At 44.2% G+C, this 24,060-nt stretch overlaps 1 protein-coding gene across 1 annotated transcript in view; it reads left to right on the plus strand.

The window, feature by feature from the left end:
- Positions 1-24,060, plus strand: part of igdcc3 (immunoglobulin superfamily, DCC subclass, member 3) — a gene marked incomplete at both ends in the record, with an annotated part of 65,091 nt that overhangs the window by 21,016 nt on the left and 20,015 nt on the right. The window contains 3 exons of the mRNA XM_080539717.1: positions 20,377-20,521; positions 20,659-20,789; positions 21,108-21,245. Coding sequence (XP_080395843.1) covers positions 20,377-20,521; positions 20,659-20,789; positions 21,108-21,245 — 414 coding nt within the window. The remainder of the gene's footprint in view (positions 1-20,376; positions 20,522-20,658; positions 20,790-21,107; positions 21,246-24,060) is intronic.

A 24,060-nucleotide genomic window follows, 5' to 3' on the forward strand; every position in this document is an offset into this window, starting at 1 on the left:
ATAATTAGTTTGTGATGTGTCTAATGTCATCCTGTGTATTTGCCCACATATCAGTGTCAGTTTCCCTGTTACTGTGTGTTCACACAAGCTACAATAAATGACAAATCAACTGTAAAATCAGTCATTTTCAGTAGAAGGAGACATAAAGAGACATCAACCAACATGGCAGTTGGCAACATGTCAATGTACATTTTCGGTCCAGGCTTGAAATGGTGACTGCCACTTGCAGTTAGCTAGATGCTAGATGCTGATCCTAACCTGTCACCCAGAAGGAACACTTATAATAGTCATTCTCGGCAACAGCAAGAGACAGTGTGGTATACGGTTTGAATACAGAGTTAGTATGCAAGTGTTTACTCTGCTGTGTGTTCCCTTGATTCAATGACTCACCAGGGGCCCTACCATCTCTGTGGCAGTTCTCTCAAAAGGCCCCTCCCCACTGCCCCGTCACTGCGCTTGAATACATTTAACAGTACCTTTATGGCCGAATACTGTAGTTAAAAATGTTTACGGGGGCCAGCACCATCCACCAATAAAAACTCCCTCTTCCTGTCCTCCTCTTTGTCGGACATTTTGTACAACCTGTGAGATTGTTAGACATGTTAACCAGTGAAAGGAAAGAAAATGTAAAGCCGGGAGACAGCCTTAAAAGAGGAGAGTAGGAGTGACTGTCTGAGTGAGCCAAACTAGGAACTGTCTGCCAAAGTCCCACAGTGGCCAACCAACGCCTCTCTGTGGTGTGATCCAAACCGTCTGCGGTAGAAGTGGTGATCAGTTGCAGTCTCAGACAATTCAGCATGTAGAATCAGCACTTGGGGTCAGTGAGTTGTAATCCAACCTTGAGCTAACCTTGGCTATTGAGTGGTGAGTGGTGAGGTGTTTTTGTGACATGTAAAATAGTAAAGTTATAAGACCATAAAAGAATACGATTTCTAAAAACACCAGCTTTTGAAGTTATGAATTATGCCTGCCCAACATTAAACACTGGTACCGTCCAAATCTCTGGTACCGTCCACTTCACAGAGCCAATACTCTCCTCTAAACCGACTCAGAAATCAATCATGATAGTGGTTGTCATAGATTAGGATTACACTTCGATGGCTCACAACGTACCAGGTTAAAAAGCCAGGTGTCCTCTTGAATTCTGAACAAAATGTTGAAGCACACATTAGGAATGTGACCAAAATGGCTTTCTACCACTTCATCATTGTCAGGGTGCAGCTGTTTCTCTCTGAGGCTGATACAGAGAAACGTGTGCATTAATTACTAGTAGGCTTAATTACTGTAACACTCTCCTGTCTGGTCTACCTAAAAAAGTAATTGATCAACTGCAACTGATTCAGAGTTCTGCAGCGCGTGTACTGACCAAGACCAGAACGAGAGGTCACATTACCCCAGATTTAAAGGGATACTTCACACAAATTTACACAATCTAGCTGTGGCCAGTCTCCTTCTCCCCATGACAGTCAGGTCTGGTGTTTACGCGAGGGGAGTCCACCAGAGGGCAAGGCAGGGGCCAGCTCTTATCTGATCCCCCTTCCTTATGTGGAGAACCTCTGAGAGCTCCATTCATAGTTGAGTTTAAGTGGAGTGAAGTCTATGGAATGGTTGGTAACAGAGTGAGTTGACTGAGAGACCGAGAGACTAATGTTGGGAGAAAAACCTCTGATTGGCTCCTCTTTGTGAAGATGGCCAGGGCACCACTCTCTTCTGGTTTGTGATTGGTCTGACCCCCCTTTTGTCATCTGTCACTCTGTAGTCTGGTTGCTTGTCCCTCCCCTTCTCCCCCTACCTGTCTCTCTACTGACTAGGGTTATTGCTCATAGGAGGGGGGCGATGGTTAGGGGGAGGGGTCTATTGAAAAATGGAGATCTCTCTGTGTGCTCTGAGGCAGAATATACCTCCTTCTTTTCATCTTCCTCCCATAACGCTCTCTTCAATTCCCTAGAGCTCTTGCTCTCTTCAATCCCGCCCCTCCGTTCCCCTGTTTCCCTGTCCCCCCGTCTCCCCTTCCCCGTCCCATCCTTGTCATGGCCCCTGGGCAGCTGCAGTGACCTTGGCTTTGGCAGTGAATTTAAGTGGTCCTAACTTACTGTACCACAGACCCGACCCCTTCCTCAAACAGCATTAGCCTGCATTAGCCAGCATTAGCCTGATAGAGCAAAACAAACACTCACACATACTTACACACACAGGAAACAGTTCAATGTTTCTCCAAGACGGCTGAATGGTAATTCAGAGTGAGTAAATCAGTGTTCATCTTATGAGCATGAACATCCTTTGTGTTCATAGTTGTTAGGGGAATGATTACATCAGTTGGTTTTGAATATTGGAAGCAGTTTGGTTTGATTTTCCAGAATATCCATCTTTTGACTAATGAACATTAATTTGTGTGTTTAATGAAAGTCTGAAATGAAATGGTCCATTATGTAGAGATAATTACATTCAGAGCTGACTGTCTCCTTAATGCCAAACAAAAGGACGAAGAGGAAGGGGAGAGTGTGCTGGCAATATGAATTCTTGGATTCTCTGTCACATTGGGAGAATGCACCTAAATTGGACAAGGTTAAAAGCCAGGAAGACTTTTGTATGTGGCTCAGGCCGCCTGGGGCTGAAATGGAATTCCACAGGAACCAATTAGTAGATGAAGTTACTGTTGGAAGTTACGGTTGGAATGCAAGCCAGGGATTCTGGGGAGGGCACAAGTACCCCCTTTCATGTTCTCCATTACAACTGGACCTGTGTGTGTGTGGGCATTCTGGGTATTTTATATTGGGCATGTTTTTGGATCCATACTCTTATCTCTTAATTGAGGTGTATGTTTGTGTATCTTTTTGTTGTATCTCTTCTCTGACTATCTCAAGGAGTACTTGAGCCTCAAAATATGGCAGTATTCGTGTCATATTGTTGGTAACAGGACATAATTGATTTGAACAATAGATAGTTGTCGAGTTAAACAGGCTGAAAATGCTAGTGAAGGGAACAAGTAAAATGGGGCTAACATATGTTGGTGGTCTCAAATGATCTCCGGGCCCCCCTGGCTTTGGAGGCTGGACCTTGAACCAGGAAGGAACATTCCATTCCAATGCGGTGCTGGGACCTTGTGACCCCGCCAGCTTTGTTTCAAGGGCAGTTTTCCACGGGCGGCAGGATGCAGAGCCCCAGTGACCCTCAACAGAGGGAGCATGCTTCTGCAGTTTGAACACTAGAACTGCTCCTCTGTGCCCTCAGCTTACACACACACACACACACACACACACACACACACACACACACACACACACACACACACTCTCTCTCTCTCTCTCTCTCTCTCTCTCTCTCTCTCTCTCTCTCTCTCTCTCACGCACGCACGCACGCAGACACACACTCATCCATGCACACACACGCACAGATTGGGTACCCCTGCTATCTACATACTATACAGAATTATGTGAAAACTAAAATGTTCTACATTCTGTGGTGAAAAGATACAACATAACAAAAGGTATGATGTCATCAGGGATCTTCTTTTTTTAGTAAGTTTGATATCATAGGGTTTATTTTATTGTATATTTTTACCAAAAACCAATGCAAGTCAACGGAGCCTAGGTTTACATTTTGTTTTACATGTCATACATTTATCAGACGCCTTTATCCAAAGCGACTTACAAGTCAGTCATCATAAGAAAAACTGATCTATGGTATGGCCAGGGGCCGTTTTCAGTCTCCCTCATTCCCTCTTCACATGTCACAGTTCTGCGCTGCGTGCCACCACACCTTCTAAACACGTCAAGCACCGTCAACAACGATGCCAGGCTGTGCAACTCTGTTAATTCAAGAAAACACAGGGACTCGTTCTGTTTATCATGAGGGTTGGTGCTTGTCCACGTACACCATGTGTTGATTTAGGAAAAACATTGATGGCTAGGCAATAAATAAACATCAAGAAAAAAGATACAATATAGGCCTACACAAAAAATGAAATCTATTCTAGGGCCAGGGGCTATTGGCAGTCACGATGCTAGAAGAAGGATTTTTTTTAATTTATTTTTTAACAGTAGAGGAACTGTTGAACATGCAGGACATGATGTTAAATACATATGAAATCACAAAGAAGATACACAGATTTACTAAGATGGCTACTGTGAGTCCCATCGCTAGGAGGATCAATGCGGGGGTTTAGAGACACCTACTATCTGTATCCTGGCTACCATTCTCTCCATCAGAACCTTATTATTACATTTAAATATTTGGCATTTTGCAGATGCCTTTATCCAAAGCGACTTACAACAAGTACATTTGACTAAATAAGTGAATCATCTATCAGTTATAGCAAGAGTAAAGTAAAGTAATCTATGCTAGGCATTGGCATAATGCTAGAAGGAAGATTTTTTTTTTTGCTTATGCTCTTTGTCTTGACAACAATACATACTCGCTACCTCTCTTCTCAGCCATACAAGTGTGCTATTTCTGGGGCACAGGGAAATCCCTTATTTATCCCCTCTTGCACTTCATTTATGCATTTAAGATCATGTGTTTCTTGAGGAGTGTGGTTTTGTTGACTGAAATATTCAAGCGCTCCTCCGCGCTCGAAGTCTGTCTTGTTGGCTGTGATTGATTTAAGGGGGTCTCTCCTCCCAGTAATTGAGCTTATATGCACAGAGTGGGGCATCTGGCCTTTTGTTTTTCTTTATGTCCTCATCCTCCATTGGGTTGAGTGTGTGTCTGTGTGGAATGCCTCACACTCCAGTACTGTACCAACCAGGAAATTGTTTTTATTGAATTAAACAACATTGCATTACATAGGCTATATTTTTTCTTTCTTCCTTTCCTCCCTCCCCTCCTCTCCTTGTCTCTTTCACACTCGCTCCCTCTCTGTCTTGTATTCCCATTGCCCCCCGTAAACGCATCTCTGCTTGCCACACACGTGATGGCACAGTGTTGCCCTAGATTGTGATTAATGGCTGCAATTCAGCCTGAAAAATTCCCTTGAGTGGGTGCCAGTTGGCTTCCACCGAGAAGAGGAGAAGAAACTCATTACTGCTGTCAGTTGAGCTGACGGAACAGGGAGGAGTCTGGGTGGGTGGATGGGGGCATGGGTGTGTGTGTGTGTGTGTGTGTGTGTGTGTGTGTGTGTGTGCTTGTCTGTGTCTGTGTGTGTATGCATGTGTGGGAGGGAGAGACGGTGAGCTCTGTGCATACATGTGTCAGTTCCTACATGTGTGCCCTTATGCATACACTTGTACTGTATCCTGTCATGTTCCATGTGTGTGCATTCGCCCCACAGCTTGTCTCTAGGTAACACATTCGTTAGAAATGTGTAGCCTATGTATTCCATAAGCACCCTGCATTCAAGCTTTGATTTGAGCTTTTCAATGGATAATCTGTGCACCTTAATCGCACCGTTAGCCTATATAAGGTGTTGACAGGCTCTGTCCACCTTCTTTGTTTACTGTCCCAGTTGGAGCCGAGGGATTCTTGTTTGTGATTCGTACACATATCCATGTATGTTATAGAAGAGCTTTGACTTCTAGTAGCATTTAGGTAAATACAGCTAGCCCTTCTGATTTTCTTATCTGATGAGGGATCCCATTCCTGTTCGATCAATATAGAGGTTTTACTACTTGTTCATCCATTCAGAAGAGAGATATATGTTACGGTACATGTGGGAAAACGGTTTGTGTCGGCATTTCCCGGGACATGCCGGCATGTACCAAGTCGACGGTTTATGCTGGCATGTCCAGGGAAATGGATTTGGGATTTGACCAGCTGGCCATACTTTATCCCTTACATAGAAGACCCCGCATTCCCCATTTACAAATGTCTTGGTCCTACTTTTAGAGTTCACTGCATGGAGGCTAGACATATGTTTTGATTGATGTAATATAGGCTGCTTTAGTCGTAGGCTATTTAGTTAAATACAGTGTGAAGCAAATCCTGTCCGTGCCGCTGGTGCTGTCCATGGTGCTAAAAGTAAGACTGTATTATCCCACATGAACCATCCTGACGGTTGACGGTTTATGCTGGCATGTCCCGGGAAATGCCGACATAAACAGTTTTCCCACATGTACCGTAACATATACTGTATATAGAGTGATCGAACAGGAGAATGAGAGAGAAAGCATGCTTACATTAACCAACACAACTAAGGATGCCTAAAAGAGGATTAGTTTTAAAGCGTTGTATGACCAGTGCAGATTGAACAGATTGTACAGTGATGTGTTACGTTGAGGGAGGCGTCCTGAGAGAATGTCACCAACTGGGTCTTTTTTTTCCTCCTTTATTTATTTTTCAATATGTTTTTAGAGCATTTCTGCTTTATTGGGATAGAGATAGTAGAGAGTGACAGGAAGTCGAGAGTGACAGGGAGGATCATGGGAGAGAGGGAGTGCTACACCACTGGCGTGCCGTCACTCTGGGTCTTGACAGACGCACATGCCTACATGCTTCACTTCCGTGTTATCCTGCCTTCACAGTGTCAGGTTGGGATTACTAGCCTAGTGAGCCTATGTCTTCCTTTCCCTAGGAAACTAAGCCGTGGTAGTTGTAGGGCTAACAGTAGGCCCATTTGAAACAGCAGCATCTCCCGTTGTGATAACAAGCCACGTCAGGTGCAGTGATTGAACTCCCCTCAGGCGGCTCATCAGATATTGCTCGATTTCTTCTCGCCTTCTGCTCTGTCTTTCCTCTGTCTTTCCTCTGTCTCCCTCAGTCATGCATCCCTCCTACTATGTCTGTCTTTACCGAACTCTGACCCATCTCAGCGCAGCCATGAATATGGATAATGAGGTGTAGTGTGGCTCTCAGCACAGCAGATTTCGTCTATTTCCGTGCTAGTGCCTGAGTTATTATGCCACAACAACTCTCAAAGGCTGTACACTACGTTGCTCTAAAAGTAAATATTGTGTTCTCATCTCTGTCGACTAATGGGGAGGAGGGGTGGGCAACCGACCCCTGCAGTGACAATGATGCATGGCTGCTGCCTATAGGGGCCTGGTAGGAACAGAGGGGCAAGCCGTGGACCTCCCCCTCAGCCATGAGCTGGGATTCCAAATGGTCCATTGTGTGTGTGTGTGTGTGTGTGTGTGTCTGTCTGTCTGTCTGTGTGTGTCTGTGTCTCTGTGTGTGTGTGTGTGTGTGAGAGAGAGAGAAAGAGAGAGAGAGAGAGAGAGAGAGAGAGAGAGAGAGAGAGAGAGAGAGAGAGAGAGAGAGAGAGAGAGAAGAGCGTGTGTGTGAGAGCATGTGCATGTGTGTACGTGAATGTTTGTTTGTGTGTTTGATGGATGTGAGGGATTTAACGGCACCATGTTCAGTTCCCCAAATATGCAGGGTCTTGTGAAGTGCAGTGGAGCGCACGGGGGCTACCACGCCCAGGTTCCTTTCAGGGGGAGAGAGTGCCAGATGTGAGGCCATTTGTCACCTCACGTTCTCACTGGCCCCCATCTCCAAGTCACTGTCAGGTTCACAGCCACTGCTCTGAACACTTTGATTAAAACACTGGGATATTTCCATTATGATAAAAAGTCTGCGTCAGGGAGGTTCCCTGGTCTGACACACGGTGTCCATAATCTTGCGACGGTGCCACGGCTGTGTGGGAGAAGTAGAGATTTATTCTCTGCCTCATAAGAATGGGGCTCTAATGAGGGGGAAATAATTGGTCTTTGGCTGAAGAGGATTGTGATGCCAAATGTCCATCCTCTTTGTTATTCAGGGCTGGGCCTGTGTGCTGCGCACTCGATTTAGCTCTTTAATTTTCCTGGGGGTGAGAAAATGAGAGAGTAAAAAAAAGGCCAAAGAAGAAACTAGCATTTCCATTTGAATATAAATGGTACGTAACCCACAGATGTCTTTGTTTTCGAGATTTCAAACTGAAAACAGCTCTTTTTTAGTTGTTTCCCACGAATAGAATAGCTATTCCTTACCAGGGAGGTGAATGAAAAGATATTGTATATATTCACATGGACATGATCTGATAAGGTGTTTGGAGAAGCACCGTTTGAATTATAAAGCAGACAGTTGCATCGAATGCCATTAGTGATATTAATAACATATTTGGCCCTAGGCAACTGAATAATGGCAGGATTCCCTCAACCAACAATCAGGTGTTGAAATTAGTTTCTGTCCACAAGATGAGCATTTTAGGGTACATTAGTTATAGCCCTCTGAATTAATGAGTGATGTGACAAGGGTAGGGTAGATGATTGATGGAAAAGATTATACGCTGTCTTTAACGATGATAACTAAAGTATTAATTGCTCTTATAAGAAGCAAACTAACACTACACGTGTTACGCTGTGTCGACATCAGCATCAACCTGCTACACAGAGCGTGCTGTTCAGAGAGTTACAGAGGTGGGAAGAGAAGTCTTTATTCTATTTTCTTTTCTGCTGTACTATACTCATCAACTATGGATAAGTACAATAGCTCTGGGGCAGTTCTTTTTGTCTTCTCTGTTATGTCCCAGTCCGCTGAAATAGGAACTTAATGTTCACATGTGAATTTGAAGTTCGTGGGATACAAACTCGGTTATTGCATTAGTTCTAGAAAAACTGGCCCAAGCGTGACTTAATAGCTCCATCTACTGTAGCAACCGAGGTCAGTTGTGTGCTCAAACTGAGGCTGTTTTGAGAGCAAAGGGAGGCCCTACCCAGTAGTATTGTGTTCCTAATAAAGTGCTCAGTGAGTGTATGTGGCACCATCTGTAGAGTTTCTGCTAGCCTTCATAAATGTTACGTGAGTTAATACACCAGAAACCAACCCAAGCCAACTTTATTTCTCAATATGCAAGACATATTGTGTATTTATCATATTTACCATTGAAATGGTAAATCTCATCTCTAAAAATTCATGTGACAGCTGACCAACAAAATAGAGGAGAATATGACATGACATTGACACGCAATACACAAAGTGGCACATTTCTCGCAAAGTGACACATTTCCATTTAGACAGGAATCTAACCTAATTTTAGGTTATATAGCCATTAAGACTGGAAAGATATACAGTATAGTCTGCTGTATGCAGGACACGAAAGGTGATGTCCCTCCCCATGCCTTCCTCTACTCTGAATGGTTTACAGACTTGATGGCTTAGTGACCGACTGGTAAGCCTTATGGAGTGCATTGTGTATAGTCCAAATGTGTGTCTGTCTGAAGATTGACAATGACAGAGGCACAAGTTGCTTAGGGGGAGCCCCTGTATCTTTGGTGGTAATGTTTTGAAGTGAGCTATGCTTTGAGTCATGTTTTCCAAACTCATTAAAAAACATTTGATCTTTAATTATTAAGAAACCAAAAATACTGTCCAATACCGCCATACCGTCAACCTTTTTGAAACTGATAGGATATTCAGGCAATATCACTCAGCCCTACCCTCCCCCCCTCACACTCTCCTTTTCCTGCTCGTTTCTCAGATATTCTCTCCCCCTTCCTCCATCCCTCTCTCTCTTTATCTTTGGTTTTCTCTAGAGGGATGTTGTAGTGTTTCAGCTCGAGGCAGAGAGAAACCTCTTCTTTAGTGATTGTGGGTGCCGGCGCTAGCTGCACCTCGCCGCGCCTCGACCGCACTGTATTCTTCCCCTGGAAAAAGCCCATTAACTCCACAGAGTTCCCTCCACACAGCCCCAGTGTTGCTCTGACAGGGAGAAAGTGATTTGAAATTACAAGCCGATGAGACTGTCGGTTGTCAAAGCCGGATCGGCATGTTGCATCCGGACCTATCCCAGTGCAAAGCCTTTAATGAGGAGGTAATTTGGCGTGGGGGCCGCCCTGAGAGGGGGCAGGTTAAGAGGAGATCAGGTTCTTTCAAGTGGAGAATTCCAGGCTCCTATAGAATGGGAACAAACTACTATTGCACATGCCCTGAAAGCCCCTTGGTCTTTTTAGCAAGCCAGGATGGCATGAATGGGTTGTGTTGTGTCAGTTTTGTAGCTTTGTGAAATTGTGGCTTTTGTTTCGCAACTCCAACAGGCCACGCTATCAACAGATTCGGACAAGAGTGCCTGAAGACTAGGGCTGCAAAATTCCCGTATGTTTGGGAAACGTACATTATTATTTGATAAACATTATTTGAAAAGTTTCCCAAACTTAGGGGAATTTTGCAACCTTACTGAACACTCCTAAAATCACTTGCACAGAGTTCCACCCTCACAAGCATTCAGACAACAACCCAGTGATTTGATTTATTTAACCAAGGATTTAGATGAGAAGGATAGTAAGCTGGCCAAAGTATCAGATGTGATGTTAGTTATCATGTGAAAAATGTAGCTGAGCCTGAAAGTATGCATAATGGTTTGTGTACAGTAATCACGGTTTATTTGCCTGATGCTGAGATTAACGTTGGCAGAATGTGTACTTTTTTGTGCTACGCATCATATGGAGTAGCTGGAATGAGTACTGAAGACCAATGAAAAAAGTTCAACTGTCCAAACCCTGCCAACCATGTGCACCAGCAAACCCAATAAAAAAGTGATTTGATTGGATGAGTACCGTACTGGGTTTCGGTAGAGTGCTATTTTTTGTGAAATCAATGGATCTTTGGATGCAGCAAATTAACTACAATAATATTATAATAATTATTTATTTAGTTTGTTTCTGACTGGGACAGCAGTACAGTGCCCTGTGTAAGTAATGAGACACTGATGCATTTTCTTCTTCTTTTGGCTCTACACTCCAGAAGTTAAATCAAACAATTACTATGAGGTTAGTAGAGATTAGAGATTGTCAGCTTTTATTTGATGTTGTATTTGTACATGTTTGTATTGATTTCACCACACTTTCACCACACGTATACATAGTCCCCCTATTTTGGTAATAAACAGATTCATCAAATGTCCGAAATTAGCACTCATGTTTAGTAGTTGGTTGACAATCCTATGCAATAACTGCCTGAAGTCTGCGACCCATTGACCCCACCAGACTCCGTATCTTCTCTGGTGATGCTCTCCCAGGCCTGGCCCCTGGTCCTAGCATAGATTAGTTTTTCTTATGATGACTGATGGATAGATGTTTCACTTAGGCCTACTTCAGACAGATGTACGTGTTGTAAGTCGCTTTGGATAACGGTGTCTGCTAAATGTCGAAAAAGTAAATGTAGATGCCTGTCCTCCCTGAAGTCTACGGTCCATTGGCCCCATCAGACGCTGGCTATCTTCTCTGGTGATGCTCTACCAGGCCTGTACCGCAGCCATTGTTGTTGTTGTATGGTATTGTCCTTCTTCATAACAATGTATTAACATTAACTTCACCCAGTGGGTGGCATGGAGAGAACACACGAGTAACGAAGAGCAAACCAGAAAAATATACCCTTCCCTAAAGTTTATGGGAAGATAGGTCTAACTCACTATCCTTATATAATATCCTTTATTTAACCAAGCCTTAATCTATATGCAAACACATCTCTGTTTGGGAGTGGAATGGAGAGTGTGTTCTTCTTAGTGTTCCACTTAAGCCTTGCCTGGCTAAAAAGCCATGCTGTTTAACCTTTGATACTGAGCTACGTGACTTAAAAGGTCTGGCTTGGCAAGGGCGGGGAGATAAGACCTCAAGGGCTAGTATTTTTCCTTAGAGCTATAGAGTCATGCTCTGCTCCGCTGTGCTGGGCTCTACAGGGCTGTGTGCTGTGCTCCGCCACGCCTCCTACTGTGCTGTGGACGTCAGCAGGAGGAGAGCCCTGCCTGGGAACCCAACGGCTCCACGGGGAAGTGGGACGCACTGTGCCGCAGTGAAGGGAGCCCACTCGGAGCATATTTATCACTGCCTCTCATGCAGGCTTTCTGTGATTATTAATGGCAGTGTTTGAAGTGCTGTAATGAGCATGAATATCTCTGGCCAGCAAGTCATTAACATAAACAAAAGCCCCCTCTCTGTGGTTGCTGTATTCGCACACATCAAGGCTTGCCTTTGTTATGGTTGCGTCACCACCCACACAAACACTTACTAATGTTTTTTTTTTAAAGGCACAAAATACCAACAATGACAGTAACAACAGCCAAAATCCCGTGGCAATTAAATGATAGTAAGTCAGTTGGAAATCTGCCCCCTCTGGCCACCGCGGCGAAATTCAGTCTGAAGGTCCAAAGAACAACATCATCTCTTATAATGATATAACCCCCCAGAAATGGACTTGCAGAGTCGGACATTAGCTGCTGTTAGCTGTATGCGTGCACGAGTCAATGGCAGCCACCGGAGACAGAAAGGTGAAAATTGGGGAGTCCACTCCCCTACAAACACCCCTTTTTTCCACTCTCTCCCTTGCACTCTTTTCTCCTCCCCTCCCCCGTCCTTCCTCTAGCATTTATTTTTTAAAAAGTCTCTTAATTTTCAGCATCTGTTGTGTTATAATGGGCCCCTCTTTAATTAGGCCTGCATGCTAATGTATGTAGAGAAGGTGTTGAGAGGGGGGTGGTGGATAGGCTTGGGGAGGCCCGCTCTTTGTCCTTGGGGTTGAGAGGTCAGGTGGGACGCAATCACTGCAACACGTAATGAGTGACATAACTCCTCTCTGGCTCCATTTCATCCCGAAAGCTTTTATGTTTGCCTGTTAATTACCTCACTTTCCCATGTCCAGCTCTAATGCACAACTGCATGATTGGAGGTCTCAGCCACATTTGCAACATGAAAAAGCCCTTATCCTTCATCTTCCTTTTCAAAGACATGTAGTCCCAATAATGTGCTGAATACACAGGGAACCTTAACTCTGTGGTAACACGTTTCTGCTCTCATTGTGTTTACTTTCCTATGAAACGATAAAAGCAGATCCTTAACAAGAGGACAGTCGCAGGGCCTTGTTCACTTCAACAATTCAAAAGGAGAAAGACTCGCATCCTCCAGACTGGATGGAGATAACGATCGTTTCCTTTTTTTGGTTTTTAATTGCTTTTAGAGCATTCCTGCTGTATTGGGATAGAGACGGTAGAGATTAACAGGAAGGATGGGTGATAGAGAGGAGGGATGATAGGCAGGATAGGTCGATGGAATCGAACCAGGGACCTTGCGATTTTGCAGTATGCACATTAGTGAGCTACACCACCCAGGCGCCCGATATTTGGTTGATTTTAAGGGTAAATAAACTGGATGGAGGTTAGGCTTGTTTCTAAAGGTAAGGCCCAGTTTTATTGCTCTCTCTAGAGCCGTGTGCTTTTGGTGTATTTCCATTGACCCATTGTCTGTGTGAGTGTGAGTAAATGTTGCTGCTCTGTCCCGGTATCACATCCTTCTGTCTGACCTTATCTAGCAGACTTGATCCATCAATTAAACTGTATCAGAGCCTCTTGGTGTACAGCCACTGATGGTTTGAGAAAGCGCAGTTTAAGCCATGACAAGACTCCAGCTCTGGATGTTCTAAGATGTTAAGGTCCCCATTAGCTGATGCAAAAAGCTACACTTCCTGGGGTCCACACAAAACATATACAAAGAATAAGCCATCACAAAACAACAAATAACAAAACTAAAAGCAATGCACACTAAGATCTAATGCGAACGTCCGTGAGGTGTTGCTTCACTTGTTTTTTGAAACTAGCTTTATTCGAGATATGTTTTTCGATATATGACCGGGAAGGGAGTTCCATTCAACCATAGCTCCATACAGCACTGCACGATGAACCAATTTTGTTTTGAGTTTTGGTGAGATGAGATGGGTTTCACTCATGCACAAAGTGAATGACAGAGAGGCAGAGAGTGACTCTAATAAGCCTGGAAAACGACATGACGCAGGAAGAGAATCGTAATTACATGGTAACCAACAGTGTCAGAAGGCCAAGGTCCAGTTCTAGGTGAATGCACCATTGGATACAGGCAGGACAGGTGGCTATGACAGGTCCCTGTGTGTGGTGCTGGGTGTCATTGGCTGGGATTGGTGTCTGTGTACAATCCTGTGTGTCACTGGTTGATATACGTCGGTGTCTGTGTACGCTCTTGTGTCATTGGATGATAATTCACTGGCCTGTGTATTCTGCTGTGTCATTGGATGTTAGAATGACCATTCTACACCATTCTTTGTCATTAGCTGTTATACAGTATGTCCCTGTGTATACTGATGCATTATTGTTCAATATGGCTCTCTATGTATACTGTTGCATTATTGGACGATATGGCTCCTTGTACTGATGTATTATTGGACGATATGGCTCCTCCCTATGTATATTTGCTGTTTGTCATTGGCTTTTCCTCCAGAGCCTCTTGTGTGCAGTGTGGACGGAGCCTGCTCCCATCCCTGAGATGGTGAGTGATGCATATGTTTACGCAGGTGCCGCTGTAAATACCCACCCCTCCGCCCCCCCATTTCACATGAGCCACAGCCCCGCAGATTAATCACAGGGGAACGGCAGGCAGGGGGAGGCCAATAAAACAGCACATCTGCATTAAAATTCTGTCTCCCGAGTCCCTGCGCATTGAATGCTATTTCAAGGTGCCTATTTAAAGGCTGTTGAAGTGGTGACTCTCCACGCTGGAATAGCATCATGTACCATCTAAATTATTTATGGACCCCATTTCCATTCCACGGATTTACTGGAGAGAGGAAGGGTTTTCTCCTGATAGAACAACTCGATGAGGTTATGAGCCTCGGGGAGCCCACACGGTTAGGGGGGGAGGGGTTGTGCGGTGGCAATGGCATTAAAACATGGAGTTCAATGGAGCCTCACAACATGGCTGGAGGTTTGAGTGTGCGAGGAACGCTTGTCACTATTCTGGCACCATTAACTCTGTCATATCGATGAATCAGGGCTGCTCATCCCATAGGCCTACATAGGAAACATACATCACAGGCATGAGTGGAAACCATGAAGTGCCTTATTATATATGGAATTTGTTATGTTGGGTGTCACATGAATCTCCGATATGTGTTTGGCTTTTAAGTCATAGATGGCCGCCCTGGTCTATTTTCATCACTCATTGATGGTGTGTGTGTGTGTGTGTGTGTGACATTTTCCGATCACTTTTGACATTGAGCAGGTTTTGTTGTGTTTCATGGAGGGCCATAAAAAGTCCTTTGGGCTCTTCCTGGAATGTGAGCGAGGAGGGGAGTCCCTGGCTGAGATGAAAATGAGAGGTCTGACCCGGCCGGCAACTGTGTCAGATCAGAGGGACTGCTGACAGCCCTGGGAGGACTACCTGCTCCCCGAGTCACCATCAGCGGGAAGGCATACTTTTGATTTCCTGCCTGCGTCACTTCTCTCGGTGCTCACCCTCCTGTGGCGCCTGTCAGTGTGGAGCCAGCTGCAGCAGAGGCAGAGGCTGCGTGTTTCCCCCTGTCTCTAATATATGGATCTTTGTCCCTCTCTCTCTTCAGTCCCCGTAATTAGATCAGCTTAATTTACACTGCGGGGCTGTGCTGGGAACGGGCAATCTGTAATAATGTGAGTGTTTCTAAACACTTGGCAGAGTGACAATCTGTGAGGAATAATAAAAAGGGATGTAAAAAAAACAACAAGTCCACCAGCGGGACTGCAGGCTGGAGAGGGCTGCTGCTGCTGCAACACACACCTACCTCCGATCAACCTTTATGTGCATGTGTGTGTGTATGTGTGTGTATTTGCGTCTGTGCGTGTGCGTGTGCGTGTGTGTGTATTGTATGTGTACATGTATACATGCAGTGTCTATGTGTGTGGGTGTTTCCGTGATGGTGACAGAGGTGTGGGCCTCTCTGTGCTGCTGCCCATGTTTTATGCATGAGGGCTGAGGGCAGGGACCCGCTGGGGGGGTCGTGTCTGCGGACACACACAACAGGCAAATCAGGGGACGCGATGGCTACTTGGCAGAGATACAACAGAAAGCTCTTTTATGAGGTGGTCTCTCCCCTTTTCCCTCTTTGTTCTCCAGCATTCATGCCCATTTTCTTTTGCTGTATCCTCTGTGTGCCTGTGACAGGACTGGACATGGACTGCACAAACAGGAGTGTGTGTTGTGTGTGTGTGTGTTTGGGTGGGTGGGTGTGCATGTGTGTGTGCGTGTGCATGTGCGTGTGGGTGCATGCATGCGTGTGTGTAAAAAAAAAAAAGATGTGCGTGCGTGTGTCCAAAAAAAGAAAAGAAGCCGTGTGTATCTGTGTGTGTTAAAAGACAGCACGCTGCTTTGTCATGGATCCTCAGCTCAGCAAGCTGAATTAGTCATGTGTGCTCAATTCTCTCTGTACATTGTGTTCCCTGTTCCAATGCACCTATCATCACCGCCTCCAGGGTCCTAAAACAATGCTCCACACAGGAAGCTCAAGTGCTCTTCACAGGGGGCGGCAACCAATGCTGGTGATGATTGTGTTCTAGTGGAAAGCTAGATTAGGAGATGTGCTCAGAGCTGGATATTTTACATAGAAGGTAAAAGCCACTGGGGTCAGGGATGGTAGTATTTTAATGCCATATACCCGTACACTCTGACGTCATCCCCCAAGGCGACCAGTAACTCCACACTGCATCCCTGGAGTGTCAGTCAGTTGAAAGCCTTTAGGTCAGCTCCGTGCCCTCTATCTGGTGCTCTGGCAGGGAGGCACGTTCAGTATGTGTTCGTCAGTATGCCACGTCCATGGGGGATGGGAGGATGTTTGACTATGGCCATAACGTCGCATGTCCCAGATGGGGCTGTAGCTGTGGGCTCATGAGAGGGGCACTTAGCCTGAACAGCATCCAGCTGTTTAAATGTACAGTGTGATGGATGGGAGACAAACACAAGCTTGCAAGTCCATACATTTTGCAAGTCCATACATCAGCTTGAGTAACAGTCAGAGGTGAATGATAATAACATTTCTAGTAATGAGACAGGTGAAAATGTAGACACATCTATATGTGTGACTGTCAGTATCGGATGAATTCAAAATCAGCTTTGTGTTTGAATGACTTGATGGCTCGAGCCACCATTGACGCACCGTGTTCTCTTCACCTCCTTTCCCCCCTCGCTTCCAGCAAGCCATCCCCTCTATAGGACTTATTTCTCAGTTTAACTTTTTCTTTTTGGCTAAATCCTTCCCTGTTTTGGGGGTGGCGGGGGGGGGGGGGGGGCGGGTTGGTTCCACAAAACACGCTACAAAAATGTCTGGTTGAATGCTGATCCGCTCCGGATGTAGCGACTGACCGAGAGGGCTTTCTGTAGGATCATGTTGAGCTGTGGCGCTAGATTAGCTTGAATAAATGTTCTAGCTGGAAAATAACAGAGAAGGAGAACACGGAGGGGGTTCCAGCCCTCTTGTTATGCTAAGAGTGTTCAGATTCAAGTCCTGCTCGGTCAAAGTTAATTAAGGTTGACATTTAAATAAGTGCACTTGTCTTGAAGATGGTGGCAGAGCTTTGAAAAAGACAGGCCTCGATCTAATTGAGTTTGTGTTGCATGCCCCGCCCCCGCGCCTCCTTTGTTCCACTGGGCTTCCACATGTAAGACGCAGAGGCCCCGTTATGGATATTTGCGTGTGTGTGTGTGAATTATCCATGTTCTCGTTTGGAGATGATGTTTCAACTGCATCTTCCTTTACCTGTATGGATTGAAGCTCTATTTGACACCTACAGAGCTCTCTCTCTCTCTCTCTCTCTCTCTCTCTCTCTCTCTCTCTCTCTCTCTCTCTCTCTCTCTCTCTCTCTCTCTCTCTCTCTCTCTCTCTCTCTCTATCTACACAGAGACAACAAGACATTGTGTTCTTGTTCTAGTGGTCTTAAAACGGGCATGTTTCCACTAATAAAATGGGCTGAAAGGTCAGTGCCATTACAGCTGTTCCTAATCGTTTAAACACGTTCCCTGAAACTATAGCTCAATTTCTCCAAACTCCAAACACAAAACTGAAAAGAGTTGACCGTTTTGTCAAAAGTCAAAAATCCTTCCACCAAAACGAGGCACACCGCTATCATATGATATCCTATATCTTCAATTAAACACTGGAGTGCAAAATGTAAGTTTGTTTCCTTTTTCTCCTTTTTTTTGTTGCAAAATAGGTTGTAATTTTTTGGTACAGTATAAAGACTCTTCCTGGCCAAGCAGTAGGGGAAAAGCACCTGGCGTGGCAGATCCACCCCTGGCATGCATCTGCGTGGATGTCACCACACGCCTCCTCCATTGCCTGAACAGTATATACAGTACAGTAAACAGTGTATACCGGCTACACACACAGGCTACACATATATGTGTATAGGCTATACATAGTTCATAAATGTAAGACAAAACAGCATTACACTATACATTTCTCTAAGCACTGTAGATATCCATAGAAACCATAAAGTTACATTACTGTAATTACTGTAGAGAGTATAGAAGACTACTGAAGTAGGTAAGTGGTGGTGGGTAATGGAATGGAATGGACTTTATTTGTCATTGCTACAGTACAGGTACCAAACAACGAAATTTAGGAGGGGAGGCTCCCCTGGTGTTTAGGAAAGGAAAATGAAAACACATTTTAGAAAAAGCATAGATGCATAAAATCACAAGAAGGTAAGGAGCTGGTTTACATCAATAAAGGCTATGTACACAATCCACTGTACTATACTGCACAGATAGTCAACTAGGGTTGTCATATTGCACAAAAAGTATTTTTTCACATTATTTTAAAGTGTCACAGTTTGCAGGCTTGAAAATGTACATGTTTGTGCCTCAGCACTAGCTGCCATACAATCCGTCCGGACTGTCCTGGGCCCAGAACTTAGGCCTTTTCTGTGTTCAGGGCCTTGACGGCCCTGTGGTAGAAGCTGTTCTTCAGTCTGTTTGTCTTAGCGGCCGGGGTCCTGTACCTCCTGTTCGAGGGCAGCTTGACAAAGTGTTCGTGCCCAGGGTGGGTCGGGTCCTTGGAGATCTTGGAGGCCCTCCTGAGACAGCGTGTTTTGTACAGCTCCTCCAGAGAGGGGAGGGGGGCGCCGGTGATCTTCTGTGCTGTTCTCACGACTCTCTGTAGCTCGTTAATGCACGGATAACTGAGGCTACCGTGAAACGGCTCATATTCAGCTGAACTCGCTGCCCAGCTTTGGTTATTGTTAGGCCATGGTTGAGTACATGGTCAACCCAAGTTGCGCGGATTTCATTAGACATATTGGCTCAGCTTCCTCTTCGTCTTCCTTCTCTTCCTCCTCCTCTTGCTCTCACTCTTCCTCTTCCACTCAGCTCTCCAAGCTGCTCCATTTTCCCCACCAACACAGTAGAGGTCACCTGAGGCCACATTTATGCTCTGACACATGATTGAAGTGTTTTGCCAATTGAGTGTGAACAGGTAATTATGGTGTGGCAGTTTGAAGGCCAGTGTTTAAAGAAATGTGATTTAGAATTGCTATTTTTATATTGAAAACACTGGCATTGTACTTAGAGTGTAGCAGTCTGGAGTCTTGTTGTTGTGTGTATATACAATGGACATTTCTTGTGTGTATACAATGGAGAAAATGTTTACATTCATGTGCTGTGTCTTTTGAAACTCTGGACACAAAGAGACATTCTATGGTTTTGATCTTTGAAAGCAATAGCAGTTGTTTGGCATGGTATTATATAATTTGATTCAATAGGGTGGGATAGGATTATTATCCAATATGTAACTATGAGAGATACCTCTCCCGAATCCCTAGAGAGGGAACTTATTTCACCTGCACTGTCCTCTCCCCCATGTTCTACATCACTGTCTTGATCTGCCCTTCTTGCCTAATCACAGGGAACAATGGGGGCTAATTGACCTTTTCTTCTAGTTCAGAAAATGGAGCCTGTGACTTTTTCACAGCAGTACAGAGAGATCTGTACCACTCAGCTATCATTATTCTGCACTCCTAATGGCTGACACAGTGGTTCCTTACTCTGGTTACCCCTTAATGCTGCAGCTCTGTGTGTTAGCCTATGAGTCAGAGCTCTCACAGTAGGTAGAGTGCCATTTACTTCAGTTGTCTCAATCTCTTGCAATTCACTCAAACAAAGGCTTTCCCCTCGACTGGGGGAATGAGGACTTGGGTTAACCGCACAGTGTGTAAATGTGAAGCGCAGGTAATTGCCTCAATTGGTTTTTATTTATGAGGAGATATCTACCTGGCAAATGGTAATTGCGAACCTGATTTGTATTGCAGTAAGAGGTCCAAATTGTGCTCGAGGAAGCCAAGTTGACAGTAATGTTTCAAATAGATGCGATGGGACATAATAATCCAGTGGGAGTTTGAATACTGCAGCTAGCCATTTCATAGCATGTAATGGGCTACTTTTATTTTTTTTACACTATTAACATGAACTCTATTCAATAATCACTTGTTTCTCAAAAACATTGTTATGGACAAGGTACTTTGTTTTTTGTAGTTTTTTCACATTCCTGTTTTGCTCAAGCAAATTTGGGCCCTATGTTTTGCACTCCACTGTTACATCGAGGTTAGGGTTAGGTTATCTAGGTTATATTTCTGTGAATAATGCTTGGAAAGAGGTAGGTTGAAATAGAGTTGACCGCTGTATTTTTACCCTCTCTCTCCAGCGATGGCTGACTTCCATGAGCAGCCGCGGTCTGTGCGGGCAGAGGAGGCGAGTGTGGGACGGTTCCAGTGCCAGATTCACGGCCTGCCAGAGCCTGTCATCAGCTGGGAGAAAGATGGTCACCCGGTGGACACAAAGGACGAGAGGTACAGTAGGATTCTGCGTTAATCACCAATGAAAGAGCTAGACCATGGAGCATATAAACATCGAGTCCGAACTGTCAGTTACTTCCCGAAGCGTGAAGTAGCCAAACTTGTCTCGAATATACATTTATTTTTCTTAGGTACACGTTACTGCCCACTGGAGTTCTGCAGATCACAGGTCTGCGCCAGGAGGACAGTGGTGTGTTCTGCTGCGTGGCCCACAACAGTGCAGGAGTCAAGAGGAGTACTGGGGCTCACCTCACTGTCTCAGGTCTGCACAGTCATACTGGACTATATCTACCATGGCTACCACATAGATGTGTCTCATTCTCCTACACACCTCTAGCTCCCACATAGATGTGTCTCATACATACCTCTAGCTACTACATATACTGTATGTGTCTCATACTCCTACACACCTCTGGGTACCACTTAGATATGTGTCCATGCACACTCTAATATAGTCACCCCTTTGCCTTATCTAAAAGATGCTCACTATCATGATGATACACAATAGTGACATAGAATTTAATGTCGCATATAATTCAAGCTCTCATGCTTTGCTTCCCTCTCTCTCTCTCTTTTTCAGGCTTCCAGTCTTCTGTTTACAAAGATCCCATGATTCTCGTGGGTCCTGAAAACCTTACTCTCACCGTTCACCAGACCGCCATCTTGGAATGTATTGCCACGGGATATCCTCGTCCCATCGTGTCATGGAGTAGGCTTGGTAAGACACAACCCCGTTGTCTTCTAAAATCAAAGATGGACCCTCGTTAACCCCCTGTCTCTTTTTATCCAATGCAGCTGATATAAAAGTAATCAACAAAGTATACTGTAACTGAAAGAAAATATATATACAGATATATATACAGTGCCCTGCGTAAGTAATGGGACAATGAAGCATTTGTTTTCTTCTTTAGGCCTTACACTCCAATTACTTGTACAGTACAATTTCTCTGAGGTTAAAGTAGAGACTCTCAGATTTTATTTAATGGTATTCGTGTACATATTGGTTTCACCATTCAGTACACTTCAGCAGTTACAATAATCAAAAGTTAGCAAGTTCTAGTGGCAGGCAGCTATACATGCCAAAACCCCCTGAACCATGTTTCACGGATGAGGTGGCAGTTTCTTTTTTTCTCCACACGTAACTCTTGCCATTACTCTGGTACATGTTAATCTTTGTTTCATCTGTCCACAAGACCTTTTCTATTTTTAGCAAACCGTAACCTGGCCATACTGTTTTTGTGTTAGGGTTACAGTTAGGCTAAGCCTAACCCTAAACGCAAAGCCTAGAATCAATACTAAACATTCACAGCTCTTATGACTACAGAAATGATGTGAGGGCACAGAAACACCCGTCAAGCCAATTGTCCCATCACTTTTTTGGGTACCCTGAAGTAGTGGGCCTATGCATACAAAGTGTTGTAATTTCTGAATGGTGAAACCAATATGTACACAAATACTATCAAATAAAAGTCTCTAATAAATAATCTCTTACTTTAACCTCATAGCAATTGTTTTATTTAAAATCTGCACAGGAGTGTCCCATTACTTACACAGGGCACTCTGTTTATTACACAATTATGAAAATGAAATACAGAGATGGAGGACTGTAAAATAGGAACATTTCATAGAATAAGATACACCGGCTTTGTGTCTGAATTGACCATGGCTTGCTTCCTTCACAACTTACACTGAGCCCTTATTTGGTCGATGGTTCCAGATGATTTGGAGTTGCTGAAAGCCTCCCAGTAATTTATCTTGCTGTCCCTGACATGTCCCTAAATGAATGGAGTAAAAAGCTGTGTCCAGTGACTGCTTCTAATATTGTACAGCAAAGCGTGTTCATTGAATCTGAACATTGTAGGAACATGAATTTCTATACATGAAGCAAGGGAATTGTATCTGATTCTTTAGGCTAAACGCATTTTTCTGGTGAATGCATTTCTAACTCTCCTCACGGAGATGAATCTCTAAAGTGACACACAAATGCTGGAAGCGTCAGAATAATTGCATTGAGGTGTTGAGACCAGGCAAGATTTAGTCCCCCCCACCTCACGCATTGGCTATCTCCCAAACTCTGCCCCTAGCAATTTTGCAATCTAATATCAGTTTTTTCAAAGCTATAATCCAATCTGATTTGCTGTTCAAAATGTAAATTGCAGCCCCTCCCATCATAGGCCCGTAATCAGATTGTGGATATTGCTTTGCACAATGTTGCTGGAATTAAATGCTAACACGATGGGATTTCAGTGTATTCGATTAGGGGGAGGGAGGCTGGGATAAGATACATAATTAATCGGATAGATTCACATAAGTCAGTCCTTAATGCCAGAGTCTGCTTTCTGCCAGCTCTCTGACTGCTCTGACACTAACAGAATTAGCCTGACATTGAAACACTGTTAAGAAAGGAGGAAGCTCAAATGTCTGTGCATCCAGGGAGTTTGTCATGGAACTGTATCTAACCGTTTTGGAGAGTCCAGGGAGGAAGAGTTATTCATGGAACAGTACCCAGCCATCCCTGAAGACTGTCATTTTGGGTTAAGCCAATTGGTCATGGAAGTCATCTAAAGTTAATCTATATTAAAGAGTAAAATAATAACTGGCACATTGTGCTCCACAGTGGTTTATAGACTTTGTTCCATAAGAGGAGCATTAATTTTTCTAAAATGATTTCAAGCATAATAATGAATACATAATAATGAATACATAATAATGAATACATAATTTGTTTATAAAATCATGTCAAGAAAAACATGATAAACAATACAGTATTAAGTTATTATAGCTTTGGTTATGATGAGTGTTTTTCATATGAAGGCATTCTGAAGGACAATAGTGATTTGGGGAAACACATTTAATTCTCATTTCTCCCCATCTCCCATTGCCCTCTTTTGTCCACAGTTCAGTTTGTGGATGGTTTCTAAATGACCCTCCCAGTCTTTGTTGAGGTTCTGCTCAGATGCCCGCGGTGCTCACTGAGGAGGCCTTGGGATGCCCTGCTATAATAGGCAGGGGTCTGACCAGATGGTCCCATTCTCTGGCTGGGCCTACCAATGAGAGGAGGCCAGTCAGTCTGCTGTCTCTGCAGGCTTTTAGCAGGGCTGACATCTCCCCCATGTCGCCCTTTAACACATATGAGCTGGGGCATTGGAGCTGCAGATGGTGTGGAAATAAAGAGGGACTGAAGTACCTTGGCCCTTCCAGCAACATAGCCTGGGTTTAACACAGGATGACTATGCATTCCTGAGTGAATGTTTTTTGTAGACTTAACATGTGTGATGGCTATGATCGATGGCATGTTGACAGTTGACAAAGGGCACCGCAATTTAATTTACATTTGTAGTACCTAGTTATATGTTGTAGCCTAACTGAGAGGAGAGAATATTCTGGGGAGAGGAGAGTGATGCAGCTGAAAAATAAATTGCTGCACAAACCCCGTAGCTACCAAAGGGGAAAATAATGTTTTTGTTTGACTTGAACTGAAAGCCTGTGTGGGACACATGCCCTCGTGTTTTTGTCTGAGATGTGATATTTAC

This window comes from Nansenia antarctica, assembly GCF_963989245.1.
Source record: "Nansenia antarctica genome assembly, chromosome: 9".
NCBI classification, from domain to species: domain Eukaryota; kingdom Metazoa; phylum Chordata; class Actinopteri; order Argentiniformes; family Microstomatidae; genus Nansenia; species Nansenia antarctica.